At 42.5% G+C, this 20,260-nt stretch overlaps 1 protein-coding gene across 1 annotated transcript in view; it reads left to right on the plus strand.

The window, feature by feature from the left end:
- cdh4 (cadherin 4, type 1, R-cadherin (retinal)) overlaps positions 1 to 20,260 on the plus strand; it is a gene marked incomplete at its 3' end in the record, with an annotated part of 190,531 nt that overhangs the window by 155,659 nt on the left and 14,612 nt on the right. The window contains exons 8-11 of the mRNA XM_080025452.1: positions 5,530 to 5,702; positions 14,520 to 14,657; positions 18,805 to 18,990; positions 19,753 to 20,006. Of these exons, the coding sequence (XP_079881578.1) occupies positions 5,530 to 5,702; positions 14,520 to 14,657; positions 18,805 to 18,990; positions 19,753 to 20,006 (751 nt within the window). The remainder of the gene's footprint in view (positions 1 to 5,529; positions 5,703 to 14,519; positions 14,658 to 18,804; positions 18,991 to 19,752; positions 20,007 to 20,260) is intronic.

The following is a 20,260-nucleotide window of genomic DNA, read 5'->3' on the forward strand; positions in this document are numbered from 1 at the left end:
CAGAGTGGAATCTGAGGCACTCTCTCGAGCACGTGTGAGTAATACCTTACAGCACTACACCGGGCTTCCTCTTACAATATAAATTACTTCTGTGAATCCTTGAAATTAAACTTTCATATCCCACATAAGTGTAACATTTTAAAGTGAATATCAAAAGAGCCACCCATAATGTAAATGAATATGGTGCAGTGTACTGTAGGCGCTTGCCAGAGCTTCACAGAGCCCCCCAGTGTGCAGTCAGAATTTGCATGTGGTGCTCAGATCATTGTGTGGAAAATGGAAAGATGACCATAGAAATCCCTGAGGCGGTACTCCAGATGACACACACACACACACACTGTCTCTCCATGCTGGCAACAGGTGCCGTGTTGAAACCTATCACAGTGTTGCAGCTGACAGGTGCTGCTCGGGGGGGGGGGGGAGGGAGGGTGAGGGGGGTGTAGCAATGCTGCTGGAATGTCTCAATTATCTCTCTCTCTCTCTCCCACTGCCCACAGCATGTGTAAACTGTGGTGAAACATCAAAGAATATATTCAGATCTATTACCACGTAATAATGGTTCACACAAGAGAATACAGCAACATTTCCAAAAACATAATTTTAGACATTCACTGCATGTGCTCATCGGGATAGAGAGAAAACAATAGTAAAGAATAAAGAAAGAAAAAATTTACAACATTTCACAAGCTTTGAATTGTGTTACATTTGCTATGACATTGCAGGGTAGTAAGAAATTAAGTCTGTTGTGGCTATAATGAAACTAGTGCCATACAATTGATTTTAAGGTTGTTGTTTTGATTTTTTGCCAAAATGAAAAACCAACAAGAAATTAAAAACGTATTCCCTCACTTACTCTATTATTTATTTATTTGAAGTTTTCAAGGCCAAACAAATGTTTGTTTGCTTCACCGGTATAAGCATATAGTGAGAAGAAGCAGCAGAGACCTCTAAAGCCTTGGCAGGAAAAAAAAGGGAAATCGTCTTCAAGGTTAGTTGCCATGAGTGTTAAGAGTTATTACTTTAAATATTTAAAAAGATTTAAACTCCTCTATTTTATCAGGGAAAAAGTGTTGAACTGTCCAAATTAAACCAAAACGTTGGAAATAGTTCTAATCGATTTAATTCATGCGCTGATGGCTTGAAGCCAATTCAAGGCTTGTGCTCCATCATACCAATAGGAACGTAATTGAAGGCATATTTATCTGCACTTTTTTCAGAAGAAAGATTGACACAGAAGTAGGAACGTTTTCTGCCCAACCAATGAGGATTTTTTTTATAAACCTGTGTGAGGAAACAATCAAAAATCCAAGGATCTAAAGAACTTTCAAATCTTAAATATTTGAAATATGGTTTCAAATGTGTGATATAGCTACAAGCCTTTATTACGGTCTTTCTATATTTTTCTAAATACTAAGTTATGTAGGGTGTGAAGCTGAAGTAGTATCACATTCTGCATCTACAGAGCCAGATAGCAAAAGGTTCTCTGGAGCATTACAACACATCTTCACATGTAGCGCTGCGTGACAGTCATCAAAGAGGGACATACCTATGGGGAACCTCCCTTATCACGGTCACCAGATGTTACGAGAGAGAGAGAGAGAGAGAGAGAGAGAGAGAGAGAGAGAGAGAGATGTCAGCTATGGATCAACTTTGTAATGGCTTCATATTCATTCTGCGCGTTCTGCCAGCGGGCCCCTCGCTCTGTCTGCACCAAATCAACCTGTGACTAATAGAATTTCATTTACGCAGGTAATCAAACGTAACAAAACAGTACATGACCAAATGAGCTATCTGATTGCATCCGGCTCTTAGTTAATGAGAGGTAAATGGGATTCATTCTGAAACTAGGAATGATAACCCAGCAAATCTGTCCTCGGGTATAAGCAGATTCATTTTGGTAGTGATTTTCATACAGTATCATAACAAAAAAATCCCTTGAGGCCTGTGGCTCGAAAGCTGTAGGCTAAGGCTAATGTAAGTTACAAAACGCATAAAGTGAAAGAAATCGAATTCCAAGGTCACCAAAAGGATTTTAATTGAATCTCCAAGACTGTGGTATGATGATACAGTCCTTGAATTATGTTAAGTGTCCTCAGATAAGGATGTGAAGAGGTGGCGTGCCTTCTGCAGAAAGCCCTTATGTTCTGCCCTGTGATGTTGTGTCATTCTCTTTCTCTCCCCCCTTCGCCCCAACTCTGAAAGCAAGTTGTTCCCTTTTATGGTCTTTTTTCTCAAGATCTAAGCCAGCAGCTGAGAGTCTCTCTCTCTCTCTCTCTCTCTCTCTCTCTCTCTCTCTCTCTCTCTCTCTCTCTCTCTCTCTCTCTCTCCTGAAGAGTTTGCTAACAGGTGGATGGAGGGTTGGATGGAGGTTTTGCCTGGGGGGATAATTAGGGAACAGCACAGAAAAAGTGAGAGAGAGAGATGGAGGTATGGAGGAGAGCAGAGGTGGAGAAGCACAGCCATCATGGTCCAGTGTTGGACCTAGACTTTGTGAGCAGGTGTTTTTTAGACTCATATGAAATGTTGTGTCCATGTCTGGATGATACAAGCCTCAGCCCAGACATCAGTGGAGCAGGACACAGTCAGACACAGACATCCTAGTAATACACTCCTTTTTTAAATTCTCAATTTTCTTTTTTGCTTTTTAGTGAGGCTTTTTTATAATGAATTCATATTGTATAACCAAACAGTTTGGAGACTTGGGAGAGACATATTTAATAAAGAAAAGTCAAATCCGACCTTTGACCTAAATGGGATTACCTTTAGTCCTTAGAAATGAATCAAGCCCCAAAACACTGGACCCCACCAAGTCCCATATCGCAAGCACAAGTCCAACCCGATGACATCAACTTGGCAAAGCTCCAACAATGCCTCATAAGATGTAATACAAATATTTCTCGGGTTAAGTATTTCACTATCCAACAAATAAATTGATATTTCACGTGTAAAATCACGGGCATGCTCCCTTAAAGACCCAGATGAATAATAATAACACTACCGCTGCTTAGCTTTTGCACGGATGATTCAATCAGGATCCTTTCAGGCCCATCCAAGCCTTGGAGTCGCTCCAACAGCCAGCCAGCCATTGCCTATGCAGAAAATGAATTACTCCTTCCATTTAGTTATACTGTAGATTTCAGTGTGACAGACTGGAGTGGAGTAGTGGGCAGACTTGTGCAAGTTTCATGGAGTAGGGTATCATACAGGAACAGTGACCAAGGTAAAAGGTGATTTTTGATATGTTGTCTTTTCATCTCGATTTTCAACCTTGTCTCTTCCCTGCCTCTCAACCTCTACTTCCTTTCTTGCACTCTATCTATTGTACCACTGCCACTCTTTCAACATGTATCTTATCCTCTTAAACCATCCATCCACTCTAGCTCCCCGACTTCCCTTTGTACTTTTGCGTTTACCGGTAGTATTTTTTTTAAACCTTTTCACCTGTATTTTTGCGTTGCGATTTCCTCCTCTTTTTCCTGTCTTTGCATTTTTGTGTGTGTTTGTGTGTGTATTTCCCTGTTACTTCTCTATATCTGTCTCTATCTCTTTCCACTTTCCTCCCCCTTTTTCACCAACTTCTTCCCTGTAATTGGGAGGGAGCTGTTGACTCTGGCTTACTAATGTTTAGGCATGCAGATAGACCTCACCGGTGATCTTCGAATCCCGTGAGCAGAATCAGAATGGGCAACAATATACGTGCCCCAGCCACCAGTCAAATTTTCAGCTCCAGCGATTATTGCGGAAAAAAGCAATTAGGATTTGGAATTAGTGATCAAATGAAAGAGGAATTAAACAGGCTCCGAGATGAACCCTTTCAAGCATGGCCGAAACGTCTTTGGATTTAAAAGCCGCACCATCATATCACTGAATCCCACTCATTGAAATGAAAGGTATAGCAGCAGCACTGATATGTACTTCAACATGAGGTACCAGAATGGTTGGTCACACTACTTACTGTATTGATGCTTATGCAATAGTATTATCTTTTGAAAATTGTTAAAATGATCCTGTCTATACAGGCGGTCATAAGAATGATATTGCCATCAAAACCCTATTATAGGAACGAACAGAGAGACCTGTAACCACTCACTGTTGAGACTGTTGAACAGCTCTTCTACTTCAGCTGAGACTTGTAATGTGGTTAAGCAAAACTTGATTTCTACTTCCGATATATACTATACTATTTTGCTTGCTTTTGATATGATCAAACAATCCTGGCCTGGAGACTGCTCAACTGGGCACACACCATTCACCATCTTGCAAAGTGAGCTGACCTGAGTGCTAATGTATTACCTGCTGAGTCAATATCCGATGCCCGCTAACATCAAAACAAATACAATTTCTCAGAAATGGGAAATGAAAGTTTCCCATTAACGTATACAAGAAATGCAGGATCCCTATTAGCTACTACCAAAGTAGCAACTATTCTATAATAATTAGCGTCTATCTTAATAATTCAACTCATATGTCATTGTCTGCCTCTTATAAGTGTTTGCGTACTTACGCTCTCTTCTCTTAAGCCATCTCCTCTCTGTGCTGCCTCTACCTCCCAGCAGTCTGTAAATGTTTGCCTGATGGAAAGTGACATTTTCACAGAACCCTGCGAGAGAGACGAGGTGATCTCTCCTCTTTCCAGCACAAAGTGATCCTAATTGCCTGGTAGCATTCGTGGGAGCCCAGCTGGCAAACTCGCAGAGAAATCAATAATTCTGCTCAGGGAAGACGCGGGGACACAGGGCCTCTCTCACCCTGATACGTGCGATGTGGATGCACGCGCACATGCATACAGATGCGCACATGATGCAGCATTAAGTGTTTCGCAGACACACGTACACTCTCTACCCACACAGACACACACACACACACACACACACTTCCTCCACCTCATCACCTTTGCGCTGTCTGCCTTAAATGGCAGTGTTTATCCGTGATTCCAAGACAAACAGGGAGAGAGCATCGGTGCATTAAGGACAGCCACGGTGCCGCTGAAGGCTGAAATAATGGATGGTGGAAATGGCAGAAGACCCAGCGCTGCTCATTACTAAATTGACTTTGCAGAGGTGGAAACTTTGCCCCGCTAGCTTTTCCTATATCCTCCAGAGGATGAAATAGGGCTTTATTTTTAAAAAAAACAGATTGTGTTTTTGCACACGGCTCTCACGTTAAAAGTTGCACGCCAAATAGCTGAGAATGTCAAAGCAATTTGCAAAGTCTGATTTACTTCTTCCTTGTTTATACAGTAGATGGGTTTTTTTGTTTACTGAGCCCTCTTCTCTTTTATGTTTGCTACACATTCATTAACAGTAATGGGCTTACAGGAATCCTTCACTGTGGCATATGTGTTTTCAAAATGTATGTGAGTGAAGGACCTTGAAAAGCACATCTTTTGTATTTTTTAATGAAAGTCGTCTGCTTGTTTTTGTTGTTTGACCTCCTCTCATGTGATGTGATGTACCTCGTCTACTTTTTAGAGTATTCTATCTGACTCTGAAGCTCTCTAGCTAACTAACTAACTTTCTCTTCCCGTAGGCTCGTCTGTAATGCAGGTGACGGCCACCGACTCTGACGACTCCACCACAGCCAATGGCATGGTGCGCTACCGCATCCTGTCCCAGACGCCCCACAGCCCCATCCCCAACATGTTCACCATCAACAGTGAGACTGGAGACATCGTTACCGTGGCAGCCGGCCTGGACAGAGAGGTCAGTGGAAGCTGTGTGCATTGTGTGCCTGTTATTCTTCTACTTTAATTATTCTGGATCTCATCTTTGATCCCGCCATAACATATAACTTTGCCTGACTATGACTTTATATTGTTATTATGTTGGCCTTCAGTGGTTTGGTTTATACATGCAGAGGTTATAGAAGGTCAGAGCCATTCACAGCAGAGCTAGGCCTCTTCACAAATTCCAAAGACCACGGTTTGAGCTAGTTTGGGGCCACACCATACTGGTTCTCATACACAAATTGTTCACCATTACAATTACGGTGCTACGAGGAACTTTTAAATATTTCTGAAACAGTCTCATGTTTCCTCTTATTAAACCTTCTACAGCAAACGACACCATCAGTGCAAATAATGCTATTTCTATATAGGTTTTCTTAATGACTTTGTACGCTGGTTACGCTCCAGGAACAACAGCTGGCGTAGTAAAAACACTACCGCTTTTGTCCAAAGCGGTAAGAATTAACACAAACTGAAAGTTCTTCGGAGCACCTTTATTTATTATATTACTATTTCAACAATATACATATTTTTCTTATTAGACGGTTAATAGAAGACAGACAAACAGACAGGAAGTCTGGGACAGGAGAAAGCAGAAATTGATGGTAGAAAGATGTTTGACCTTTTGCTGTTTCCCTTTCTGCAGTCGCTTTTTCTAAATGCATTTTTTTGGCCACTGAAAATATCTCATTTTGAGTCAGTTTAATTCCCAAAGTACATTTCCTAAATATTTGTCAAATAATTAACTGAAAATCCTATCACTTTCAACCTAAACTACCTAAAGTTTAATTTATATTTCACCGGTCAAATAAAGATCGTCTTTATGGGCCTTTTCTGTAAATAGTACATACTTTTTGAACCATAAATGAACAAAATAAATATTAATGATAACTTATGTGTTTATCAGTGTGTATAGCAGGACAAACTTAATGGCCAAATCCAGCACCTCTGTGTGTGTGTGTGTGTGTGTGTGTGTGTGCGTGCGCGTGCGTGCGTGCATGTGTGTGTGGCTTTTGCTTGCCGTGGTTGTTTTGCCAACCCACTCACGACCACAACAACACACATCATCCCTGCCCCATCTTCCATCTTATTCCACTAATGAGAGAGGTTACAGAGGGTCGACTTTTGTTTATCCCAAGCTGCATCAGGTGACTGTGGACAGCATTCTTACTATAGCCCATTGTTCATCCTGCAGCCTTTCCCTGTCTCACAAACACAAACACACCCACTCACATAAACATTACCATATCTTTTTTCAGGTGCACGATTTTAGAAAGAAAAAATGCAACTGGCAAATTCAAATTCATATGCCGCCATTATGAGGATAATAATCTCATCCTCGTAATTTACTTGGCTGATTTTACTACCGTCATTAAAGCACCGTTGAGTGTGTCTCATAATGTTTATATTCTGAGAAGTCCCGCGGCTCCCTCTCAGCCCCCTAAAACCAGGCCAGGCAACACTTTAAAAAATTAAACCAGGATTTTACCAACAGCAAGGGGAGTGCATTTAGAGAATAATGACGGTCAAAAATGTCACAAACAAAACCAGGTCTTGATACCAGAAGGATACAATACATCAATGCTCGTTCCTTATCCAACTTTTATACGGAGCTGGCATGGCATGATAGCTTGAAACATTTGTGGGACAATAAAAAAAAAATGTGCCAGCTCTGTGTCCCTGTTTCCAGCTTGGCCCAGGCGGCAGCACTATAGCAGCTGATGTGAGTTAGGGAAAAGCTCATTAGTCTGGACAGACCCTCCCACTAAAAACTGGGACACACCTGGGAGATCACCCACCTGCTGTCAAGGTCATCAACACAAACACCTATCAGATAGGTGGGCACGTGTTTCGCGTACACACACACACCCTCCCATCCGGTTATCTTTGTTTGTTGTTTAGAGGCAGCCAATCTCACACAGAGTGGGGATGTGTGTGTGGGCAAATGTGTTGAGAAAAAACATTCCAAAGTGTTGAATTGGATCCATGCCACCAGTGGTGTGAGTGGTGTAAGATGCTGCTTGTGGCCATATACAAAAACATGAATATGCCACTTCCTGTATTTGACACTGAATACCCTATAAAAAAGCTTTTAAGCACATATTCTTTGTCTTGTTTCATCTTGTTTTCTTTTCATGGCATTCCAGACCTTTTTTATGTCCATTCCATTACTATCTTAATGTAAAGCACTATTGTAATGCATGCACATAACTTTCTATATTGTAAAGCACTTTAAACTGCATTACTTGTATGAAAAGTGCTATACAAAAAAGTTCATGATCATTATGTTATTATTATTATTATATTGGTCTCCTCTCCCATCCCTCTCTATCACACTTTAGCTAATTCTCATCCACCATGCGGCTGCCTAATTAGAATATGCATGTGCTAATTAAGGGGTGATAGGGGTTCTCCCGTGTTGAGGAGACCAGGGGGTACATGGAGGTTAGCCTGGTTGCACCTTCCTCTGACACCACTGAATACCAATTATTCTGCTCACTCACTCACTCACTCACTCACCACCCACTACCTCTCTCCTCCCCTGACCTCACATGCTGCCAGGCGCTCCTGCCCACAGGCTGACAAGCTGGTCTAAGCCCTTATACATGTATGTGTTTGACTCCACATGTACTGCATTTTGAGTATTACATTGCTACTATACGTTTTTTTGGAACAGAATTAAAGGCGACGTCAGTGATTCTGGAGAATGCTTTTAGTCAAAATCACTTTTTGTCAAAATCAGTGAATATCTCATCACGATCCGCTACATGTCTGTAGTGTGTGCGCTCCAGTGTCATACACAGCCTAGGCTCTGTAAATAGGCATGTTGCTAGGTACGGTGGGCTCCCTTTGTTTACATACCCTTCGTTTACATACCAGTTTACAGAGCCTAGGCTGTGTATTAACACCAGATTATCTATTTTTTCAGCGCGCACACAGTACGGAGAGGTTTCGGATTGTGAGGAGATGTTCTCTCATTTAAGCATTTTTACAGAATCCCCGACACCACCTTTCATAATGCAGTTGATAAGGGTAGTTTGGGCTTTACACAATGTTGTTGATGTTGGATTCATTATAAGTATGTACAACATATTTCTTGTTTCTAGTGCAGTACAGCTGTGTGGCGCTGCAGGTAGCGAGCATATTGTCAGGGTGCCACAGCTGGCGTGGATGTTCTCCCATGCTGTGCCCTCTCTCCACGGCATGTGGTTCCACTGGCAGGCAGAGCTGTTGTCTTCCATTACCCCAGGCTGGCTCCATCTCCCGGGAGCTCTGGATTGGAACGCTCTGGCAAGGCGTAGTGTGGGGTGTTTGCTTGTGCCAGTTTCCGCATTGCACTCACTGTCTCGCCCGTCGATTAGGACATATCCTGGACTGTCTCAAGGACAAGAGTGCCCACAGCTCGACCGGGGATACAGGCTGAGAGCATCCTTAAATGGTTCAGGGGATTTATTCTCTGAGAGCTGCTGAGTTATGTTAACTCACCGTGTTACACCAAAGCTCCAGGAGCCAGACAGACAACAAAGCTATTGGAGGATTGTAAGCAGGTTTCTTAAAAGAGTATATTACTTAGTTTCAAGCCATGTCTTTCTGCCCTCTCTTGTAGACAATGATTTTCTATGTCCTCTTCCTAGTGGTGAGTCTGGGGGGCAGACTGAACGTTCAGCACCATGGACAGTGTCATAATGGTGGAATGTGGACGCATTCGCTCTTTCTACCTTGTTTTTTTTCGGTTGTGTCGTGTTAACAAAGCCTACAATTACAATTTAGCTCAAAGCACATCTGTGCCAATCTCACTATGCTACAGTCTCACAGTCAGAGCCACTAGCATGGCTTTAGACTCTGTTCTTGTTTCGACATGTCCAAAGGCTACATTTTATCCCTTTTAATAAAAATCAACAAAACTGTCAAGAGATATTTTGGAATAATGTGACTTGATTTCTCTTCTTCTTTTTTTGATGGGAGAAACCTGAGATGATCTGCTGCTGTAGAACAATAGGCATTCACTGGCATACGTGTTTTTGTACTGGAGCCAACCTGTCTGACAACAGCTTGTTCATCAAGGTCACGTTTCTATGTCCTGTCCATTGTATCGTATTGCTCAGTTCGACGATAAACTGAACCCCCATGCCCAACATTGTTGAATGCTTTATTCCTATGTGACTCACAGCCTTTATTTATCCAGTATGTGACTCGTAGCTGCATAAATGTGGAGGCGTATCTAATCAAGTGGATTCTCAGTTCATATCTCAGATGTACCTACGTGTCTGAGTGCCTGTGTCTACAATGGGATTTAGAGAGAAAGCTTTCAGAGAACAGCTCGCTGCTTGCGATAAGTCACCGCTGGCTTGTGTTCTCTTCAAACCGGTTCTGAGCTGTTTGTGTCCTCGGCCCAACGTGAGAGACATACCTATGAAGAGAGGGATTGATTGGATCATGGAGATAGAAACAAAACAGACTTCTCTGCATATTTGTGGAACTAACTGGAGGAATAGAAAACAACGTTGTCGACTTGTATTGTATGTCTGAGTCAGATCCTCCTAACTGCAGCTACTTCACTTGCACTTGTTATCCAGTTTTCCATTGGCAAAGTGGATTCGTAAGTGAACTGAAATAAAGGGAACCGGTTTGAACTGAACTTCTAATGTAATGGAATCGAATAGCCTCAAATAAAATAAAAGTAAATTTAATTGAAATGAACTCAGCTGAACTCGACTGAAATTGCAGTGGGGGTCACTGACACTGAGGTTGACTGAGGTAGAGTTTAGTCAAAGCTGCGGGAAGGGAGCTTGTCTCTGTAGTTTTAGCCAGCAGTGCCGGGGCCGTTTGAGACAGATTGTAAGTGACAAGCTAATGACTGTGGCCTGTAAGGAGCCTGGCAGGCCGGAACTCAATCCACAAACGACACAAGTAAGAGCAAGTCTCTCCCTCGTCTGGCCTCGTTTCTCTTTATCCTACTTTGAGTGGGTGCCCTGTACAGAGTGAAAATGCACTCTCAGCTCAGGTATAATTAATTCACCGATGTACGTGTTTTGGCCCGAAAACCACTCCTCTCCATCTTCTTGTTCGACATACACCCTTTACACGTTGGGCCCATTATTTCTCCTACTTTGTTCTTGCTAACAAATTCTCACTGGAGCACCAAGTCCATTTGCTTACAAACCCATGAGCTGCCAGCTCTCTCCACCTGCTGCTTGGCTTGACTTTGTCGAGTAGCTAACACCTAGAGCCCCCAGCCATTTCCCTATTTCTTTCTTTAGTCGTGCTGGATTGTAAACTACCTCATTTGCTATTTGAGGAAAAAGAGAGATTAGGGTTTTTAATGTTGGGAAGCTCTGTGTACAGGTGTTTTCTGTGGCCCCTGATGGCCTTCAACTTCCACAGATTGAGAATGTGAGTCTCAGGACCGGTGGTGGGGAAAAGTCTGGGCTTTTGCTGTTGATTGTGGACAAGGAGTTGTATATCCTGCCAGTGCTGGACTCTAATCTAACTGAGAGATTTCCTTTCCAGCACTTATATAGGATTCATTAGAGAGCCCTTTACTTGCTTGTTTGAGCAGCCACTTGTGGACAACAGAGTGTGTGTGTGTGTGTGTGTGTGTGTGTGTGTGTGTGTGTGTGTGTGTGTGTGTGTGTGTGTGTGTGTGTGTGTGTGTGTGTGTGTGTGTGTGTGTGTGTGTGTGTGTGTCTCTGTGTGTGTGTGTCTCTGTGTGTGTGTGTGTCTGTGTGTGTGTGTCTGTGTGTGTGTGTGTGTGTGTGTGTGTGCGTGCGTGTGTATACGTGTGTACCTGCCCGGTGTAGGAGCCTGAGTGTCCCACCTGTTCCCACTCAGTGGAGCATTAGTGGATGTGTATATGTGCACTAGAAGGGCCATAAACTTAACAACTACTCTCAGATGAGTGATATAACCGTGGCAGGTTAGCACACGTCTCTCACCTCCTACAGTGTGGCAGCTCCACCTGCTGGCTCGGCTCTCGTCATTTTCTCTTCACCTTACCGGAAGACAAACAGAATGTCCATCAAAGCTCAAAGCCTATTAAGCTTGAGCCACGGCCATCTGGTGCTATTTCTAGATTGATGTATGTGACCGGATCTTAATGAGTCTGCAGGGAGACACGTTCATCAGAGGCTGTATTTACTGAAGCGTTCTATGAGGGGAGATGCTATTGATATTTCATTACGAGTCTAATAAAGGGCAGCCAGTATTGAGTTTTCATTAATAGGGTTGGTTGGGAGCAGATTAACATGTTGGTGCACTTCATAATGACTTGGGAGAGGTGTTACACAACTCCAGCTGGGGTTTTCTTTTTTTTAAACAGGCTTCAATAGTTTGATCAACTGCTTCTTTCAACACTGGAAAAAAAAAGAGTAAGATGTAGAGATAGAGAGAGACGGGCAGACGGACAGAAAGAGGGATAGACAGAGAGAGAATGTACCGCCAGAGAAAGAAACCCGAGAAACCCACATGTGATGAGAAAGATAGGGAGAGATCAAAAGAGCCACCGAAAGTGAGTTAACAAAGAGAACAGAATAGACCAAAAAAACTCAAAGAAATATGAATAAAAGGCAAAGAAGCAGCCACCCATAAAGAAAGCAGTAACTTCTCCATCTACACCTACACGACCTCTGTCTGGGTTTAGTTCTCGTTCCTCCAGGCAGTTCCCCGACATCAGAGCCACTGGCAAGTCGTTTGAAAAAGCAAGACCCCGCGGTGAATAAGGCAAAACTGGCCTAGCGACAAACAAACATTTGAACCATCAATAGGACACACTGCGGATGCTAAACAAAAGCAGCAGGGTCCCTGTGCAGAGTGCTGGCCTGTCCTTGACGTTCATTCTCTCTCTCACTCACTTGCGCTCTGGCACTATGGAGGTTTAGAGCCAAATGGATTAATGGGAGAGGAAAGAGACCACAAAAAGCAGATAGGCTTACACTCTATGGATCGCATCACACACACTCGCACACACACACACACACACACACACACACACACACACACACACACACACACACACACACACACACACTCACACTTACACTCACACTCACACAGTCCTCTTTCCAGTGATGAGTGGGGGGCAGACTGAACTTTCAGCACCATGGACAGTGCCACATGGTTGGATGTGGACGCTCTCTCTCTCTCTCTCTCTCTCTCTGCCTCTTTGTTTTCAGGTTGTGTCTTCTATTACACACACACACACACACACACACACACACACACACATATAGGGTCCTTTTTCCAGTGGTGAGTCTGGGGGCGGACTGAACTTTCAGCACCATGGACAGCATCACAATGGTGGTATGTGGATGCTATCTCTCTCTCTCTCTCTCTCTCTCTCTCTCTCTCTCTCTCTCACTCTCTCTCTCTCTCTCTCGCTCTCTGCCTCTTTGTTTTTCGGTTGTGTCTTAACAAAGCCTTATAATTCGATGGTGTGTCTTGTCATTATGGCACAGTAATATTGCAGTGTGTACTGCAGTGCCCCCGGGGCGACTAAGTCTGTATGGACCGACTAGGGCCCGTCTCTTCTGGTATTATCAGCAGTACTGTGGCACTTCTTAAAGTGACGGTAGCTTCATTAAAATGAGTGATGATCACAGCCTGTTCCTGCAGCACAAAGCAAAGACTTGAGCCGATAATGGATGGGCCTTTAACCAACACATTGCTCCCTCCCTGCAACTTTGAGTATGTGTGCTTATGTGTGTCTGTTTGTTTTTTACAAAACTATTGAGCAAACAAGGTGTTCTAGCATCCTCCAGTTGTTCTGTTGCTGGATTTTTATTCATGCATTTACTTATTTATCTATTTATCTGTACCTATCAGTCACTATGTTACTGTCACATGGGGGGGGGGGGGGTCTGTTTGTTGATTGAATCCTGTGTTCAGGTGTAAATGTATCATGAACATACTAATCAACTATTCATACAGTCCAAAACTTTCAAATTTCCTGATCTGGTTGAATTCAAAACTGCCCAAATAATCTTCAAAGCCAGAAATGATATGCTACCAAAAAACATACAGGCAATGTTTTCTGAAAGGGAGGGACGTTATAAGTTAAGGGGACAGCTGAACTTCAAGGTCCACCACACACGCACAACGAAAAAGAGCTTCTGTATCAGCATCTACGGAGTAAAATTGTGGAATAAGTTAAGTGTGGAAGTACAGAAAAGCCAAAACATAAGACAGTTCAAAAACAGATATAAAGACATCATCTTCACAAAGTACAGAAATTTAGAAAAGCCTTTATAACATGGACATATGTAGACTGTAGTTTTGTAGAATACATGGTATTTGTATTTATATTTGTAATATTTATATATGTATAGTAACTTACAATATACATGTATGGGTATTTATAATGTAATATAAATAGTTTATAGTATATATATATATGATTGTTTATTATATATATGTATATGTGTGTGTGTATGTATGTATGTGTATATATATATATATATATGCACAAAATGATTCGGTACTCATGTATATATGCATTATTATAGCTTTTTATTATACTGACATGCTAATAACATAATCTATCCAAGCAAAATTGATCTGTTAAGGGGTAGGACTAGATAAGTTTTTTACTTCCTCCTACCCCCTTTCGAGCATGTCTGTTTTTCTTTTTTTTTTTTTTAATTCTATTTCTTTGTTTTGCTTTTGTTTGTTTGTTATTTATTCATCTATTTTTTTATTGCATGTTCGAAATAAAGACAATCAATCAATCAATCAAAAGGTTTGTTGCATTTGATGTCCCATTATCTGACTATGTCTTCTTTTGCTTCTTCTTTTCCAGAAAGTGTCTCAGTATACCATCATTGTCCAGGCCACTGACATGGAGGGCAACTTGAACTTTGGCCTGTCCAACACAGCCACAGCCCTCATCAGCATTACAGACATCAACGACAATCCCCCGGAGCTGACAGTCAGAACAGTGAGTCATAAACGTTCCAATGGATATTTGATTCATCTGCTTTAGGGATTGTAACAGCAGCAGCTTTACAACAGCTGACAAAGATGTAGGACGAAGACAGTTATGAAGAGAATCTAAAAATGTACAACACAACAGTGATAGATAACGAAACATAGATAAAGAAACATGCGGCGAGACCGAGATGAGATTGTTTTGCGTTTGTACTCCACTCCTTCCTTTCTGTATTCATTCTGCCAGCAGGGCCTCTAGTGCCCATGGTTTGTCTCAAGGCATCTTGCCCTGGTCCCTGATTCCTCCAAATCGACCTGACAGGAAGTGAACATGGCAACTTGAAGCATTGGCTCATTAAATGTATTAGTGCCTTTAAAGGCGCAGTCGGCGATTCTGGAGAACGCTTGTTGTCCAAATCCCTTTTTGTCAAAATCTGTACTGTGTGCGTGTTGAAAAAAATCCAGTGTTAATACACAGCTTAATCTCTGTAAACAGGTATGTTAACAAAGGGTATGTAAAGAAAATCCCCATTTACAGAGCCTAGGCAGTGTATTAATAACACTGGATTTCTTTTCAGCGCACACACAGAACAGACAGGTAGCAGATCAAGGAGTTAATCACTGGTTTTGACAACAAGCATTCTCCTGAATCGCTGACTCCACCTTTAAGTTTCTATATCTTTCCCTTTATATAGCTTCCTGCGTCTATTTCTCAGCCAAAAAACGATATCAAATGCTGACCGCAGCCTGTCAGACCTACAGGACTCGAGCTGCTCTTTCTGTGTGAGCGGCTTGGATTCTTCTTAGATTCCTGTGAGAGATGGATGCTGTCTGTCTGTCTGCTGCTGGCTGAAGCTCAGAGGCAGAGTGAGCAGTGTGTTGGGCGTCACACACTGTGATCCCAGTCTCTCCTCTGCGGGGCCTTCGGCAGCGTGCACATGCCAGCACAGTTCCAGCCGCGTGGTCTGATAAGAGGCTCCCCAGCTGTCATGCAGGGGGTAGAGCTCACCGAAACAAGGCTGCGTGCTCCGTAGCCCTTCTGTGGTGCTGGCTCTGACATAGCTCTCCACTGAAAGAGTGTAGGGGGAGAGGGAACAGAGCCCTCCCACTAGCCGGAAAATGGACCTGCTGCGCTTCAATAGAGACAACAACAAACACAACATGTACATTGTCCTTGAAACGTACAGTACAGTGCACAGCGAGGAGACTTGCACATACAGACATTTGCTCCACCACGCTGTGATAAGTGTTTGTCATTCTCTTTAGGGCCTCGTTACTTTCCCTGCAAACCCCATCCTGAAAAATTGGCTATTGATTTGCACAAGCTTGTCGGGAAAGGAGCAGTTAACGCAAAGGTAGTGATGATTATAGGACAATAAAATATTTTGCTTTTGTGGTGGTTGACTTGTGCGTCCTTCGCTTTGACACAAACAGCCACACACACTATCACGTAAAACATCCACATGGAAAAAAATACAAATAGAAGGGCAGATGCCATTTCCCGCTGCTTTGTCAATCTCTACCTTTTGTTTTGCTTCCCACACAAACAACCAGACTTAGAGCAGTTGTGCCTGACAGACACAGGAAGAATTCATTGCTGCCTACTGGAGGCATTTGAGAAAAACACAAGCCCTAATTAAGTGAATTTGCCTGTGGGGGGAGGGGGGCGTAAACCAAGGTGATATACAGTATAGTATCTAATTTGAAAAAAGAGCCATGTGTTTACTGTATAATGGGCCTGAACGGCTGAATGTTTGTGCTGTGTTCTTCGTTATGAGATAACAAAAATGTAATTGATAATATAAAAACCCCTGCTCAAGTGTTCCCAGTGGTTTGTCATTCACCAAAGATTTGATGAGGAGCAGGATGGGTGTGAAGGATGGGTTGAAAGCCTGCATTCCCAGACACACAGGCTTAACCGATGTGAATGAGTGCTGAGTGCTATTTGTAATTCACCTGCAGCGCTGCAGCTTTTAAATACCTGAAAGAGTTGGAGTGCCATTCACCGCTTCCCCACTCCTCCATGTCTATCCGTGCTGCTAGGAAAAGCAGCTTGATATGTCTGTATGACATGGAAAAAAGTGAGCGCTAGGGGAGAAGCCTGTTGCCAGTAGCTACATCTTTATTGCCCCATAGTGAAGACATAACAGCCATCTTAACTGTCAGTCTGACATTGGTTGCAGCCTGTTTTAGGACATTTACTCCAATGTAATGTCGTCATTACCATTTGGCGTTGTTTTCAACACCCCATGAAGGAAAGGAAGAGCTCATTTAGTCCTAATGGGATGTAGCTCTGCTGTCCAAAGTAGAATATTTTCATTTGCTGAGCCAGTTTTCAGTAAGAAGGTGGTAGGGAGAAGTCTTCCCCTGCCCCTGCTAGCCAGTACACCTGATTTCAAGTCAGGTCACTGAATTTATGATTCGTCTCTACTTGTGCGACTGTTACCCTATTTTTTGGGACATTTTCAGTACAAGCTTGGCGACAAAAACATTTTCAAAAAAAAAACTTTGTTCATATGGATTTTGATTTGATCTTCTTCCCAAATTATCATCTTGACAGACCTTCTAAAAATTACTGATGCTGCTGGACAAGATCACCCTGTTCCTAAAATTTTCCTGTAATAAAGTTCTCTTTGTTCAATGTTTAAACAGGCAAAGCACATACAGTTTACGTTTATAGCCCTATAAAGCCAGAATCTGTTATACTGACAAAAATAAACAAGTCAAAATAAAGTTTAATGATGGCTTTTATTTTTGTCTCATTGGAATTTTACATTTACCGACAAAAAGTAACCCGAGGTCCCATTATGATGATTACCTTACAATTGCATCTTTTTCACCCCTCCCCTTTTTTCTCCCTTCTTTGTAAGTATACAACACCCCTTCAAAACTCAAAGTCTGTGTCCCTAGTGGCTTATCAATGGGGTCCACATTTTCCATTTTTGGGAAAGTGGCCATTTTGGAAGTGTCCTCCCCTACAGTCAGTCAGCATTGTGCATGTCTGAGAGAGGAGCATTATATTCCATTTGGCCTTGTGACAGTGCGGCACAACAAGCTTGAAAGGTTTGTGCTGGTGTTTGTGCTAAAGCTTGGGGTGAAAATGAAATGGAAGGAGCCCACACACCAGAGACTGAGAGTGCATATTTAATTAGTTCTGTGCTTATCAGCCTGGTCCTACTGCAGGGGATAGGAGGAGGAGAGGGGGAAGGAAGGAGGGAGGGGATTGTAAGAGAGGAATCGAGCGGTTTGGACGGCGCTTCAATCCCACGATGATGAAGCCATTAAAAGTGAACAGCAGCTGGCAGACACACACCATAAACAAGTTAAAGCTTCACGAGAGGAAACAGGATTATCTTCTGACAACGAGAGCATCATTAAGTGTGGATATGTATGTCAGTGTGTGTTTGTGTGTGTGTGCGTGTGTTTGTGTGTGAGTGTGTGTGGATGTTTGCATGTATGCGTGTGTGTGTGTGTTAGCGTGTCTTTGAGAGCCCGTTCCTCAGATAGATCCCTGTAGAGATGTGCATGTATCCCCTTGCATTCCTTTGGCGCTGCATCTGTCACCAAGTTTCCTCCAGAGTTAGTTCAGAGGGGACTTGGTTCAGATTGCAACATAATGAAGATCATTAGCAAAAGATTATTCCTACCGCTGCTTTAATTACAGTACTTATCTAATTGCTTATTAGGACCTAGAATTGGTGAATGCACAGAATCTAAATTAAAACGGTAAACACTTAATTGAACAAATCCATTAGTTGGAAATAAAGAGTTCCATATGAGCAGACATGGCGCGGAATAAGGGGCAGCATTAACATAATGGAAGATATGATTCTCTATTATCCACAATTAAACAAATGCGTCTTATTCCAATCTTCCCATCTTCCTCTCGTATCTTGCTATCCTATTTCAGTACGTTCAATTCATGTTTCAATGTAATGAGTATTATTGGCTTTACCCAAAAAGCAGTTTGTTTTCATAATTGCAATCACGGAAAATGCTTAAGGATTGATGATGGCACAAGCAAATGTTTAACCTCTCAATAAATTAACTTATTAACATGCATTAGCTGAGTGCTGGAACAACAACATCAGCATAATGTTATCTCTCCCCCTCTCCCTCCTCTCCCCTTCACTCCCTCCCTCCCTCTCTCACTGTAGTTTTCTGGGGAGTTGCCGGAGAACAAAGTGAATGTGGTGGTGACTAACCTGACGGTGGTGGACAGGGACCAGCCCCACAGTCCCAACTGGAACGCCGTGTACCGCATTGTGAGCGGAGACCCCTCCGGACACTTCACCATCCGCACAAACCCCATCACCAACGAGGGCATGCTGACAGTGGTCAAGGTAAACATGGAGCTCTACATTTGGCTTCTCTACACTATGTGCTGTGCTAAAAAAGAACAGCAATATATTGTGCTAATTTTATTTTATGATTTCCGTATCAGCAAAAATCGATTATTTTGTAAAAGACAAATGAAAAAAGATAAAAAGAAAGAAAGAAATTCAAGTGTTAAACTGGTTGTGAACTACCACCTAGATGCAGGAGTATGGTTAGTTGCCTCAATTGTTTTGAATTTGAAAGTCTTGAATTAATGTGTTTGACTCAATTTTTCTGCTGAATTATCAATATAATGCCAATCTATTTTGACCATCCACATCGTACATAGCAACTTGTGTTTCAGCAGTTTTTACATGTCGGTGTACTATGTAGAATGTTGCAATATGTCGCAATATGCATTGTATCGTGGTATATCATATCGTGACCCATGTATCGCGATACGTATCGTATTGTGAAGTCCTTTTTAATACCCATTCCTGCTCTACACACATCCTGATGTCTGATGTGCAGCTATTTCAAATCAAAAAGCCTCCATTATTATTCATTCTGCATACTGTGCTGTATGTCTCCACCAGCTCTGGAGAGCCAGATGTTGATGACAGTGCTTTGGTTTCACATTGTTTTCACTCAATAATAATCCATTTCTCCAATTACAACTCCGTTAGAACCAATCTTTTAATCAGCCACACTCATTTTTCTCCCATTTCTTATAATTTCCTATGGCTCCCTCTACCCTCTCCTTCTGTACCTCATTGCTTATTCTCTAGCCGGTGGATTTTGAGATGAACCGTGCCTTCATGCTGACCGTGGTGGTGTCCAACCAGGCCCACCTGGCCAGCGGCATCCAGTCCTCCCTTCAGTCCACAGCGGGAGTCACTATATCAGTCCAGGACGTGAACGAGCCGCCCGTCTTCCCCGTCAACCCAAAGACCATCCGCTTTGAGGAGGGCGTGCCAGCAGGGACCACTCTGACCGTGTTCGCTGCTCAGGACCCCGACCACTTCATCCACCAGACTGTCAGGTACACAACAATATGGAGGGTGGACTTAAACATCTGTACAGCATATTTTCACAGAATCATCTAAACCTCAAATGTTAAAATCCTATAAATGATATCTGTCAGGTAGCATAAATAGATTTTTCGGATACTTGGGTTGAGTGGAAAAGCTGTGGTTTAAGACAAGAGCCTTTTGCAGCTCTCTGCTTTGTCCGTGAACCAAGTTTGGTAGATAAATGGAACTGAACCAGAAGTTGCAGGTGACAAAACCTTTCACT

Source organism: Ammodytes marinus (assembly GCF_949987685.1).
Source record: "Ammodytes marinus genome assembly, chromosome: 4".
NCBI lineage: Eukaryota > Metazoa > Chordata > Actinopteri > Uranoscopiformes > Ammodytidae > Ammodytes > Ammodytes marinus.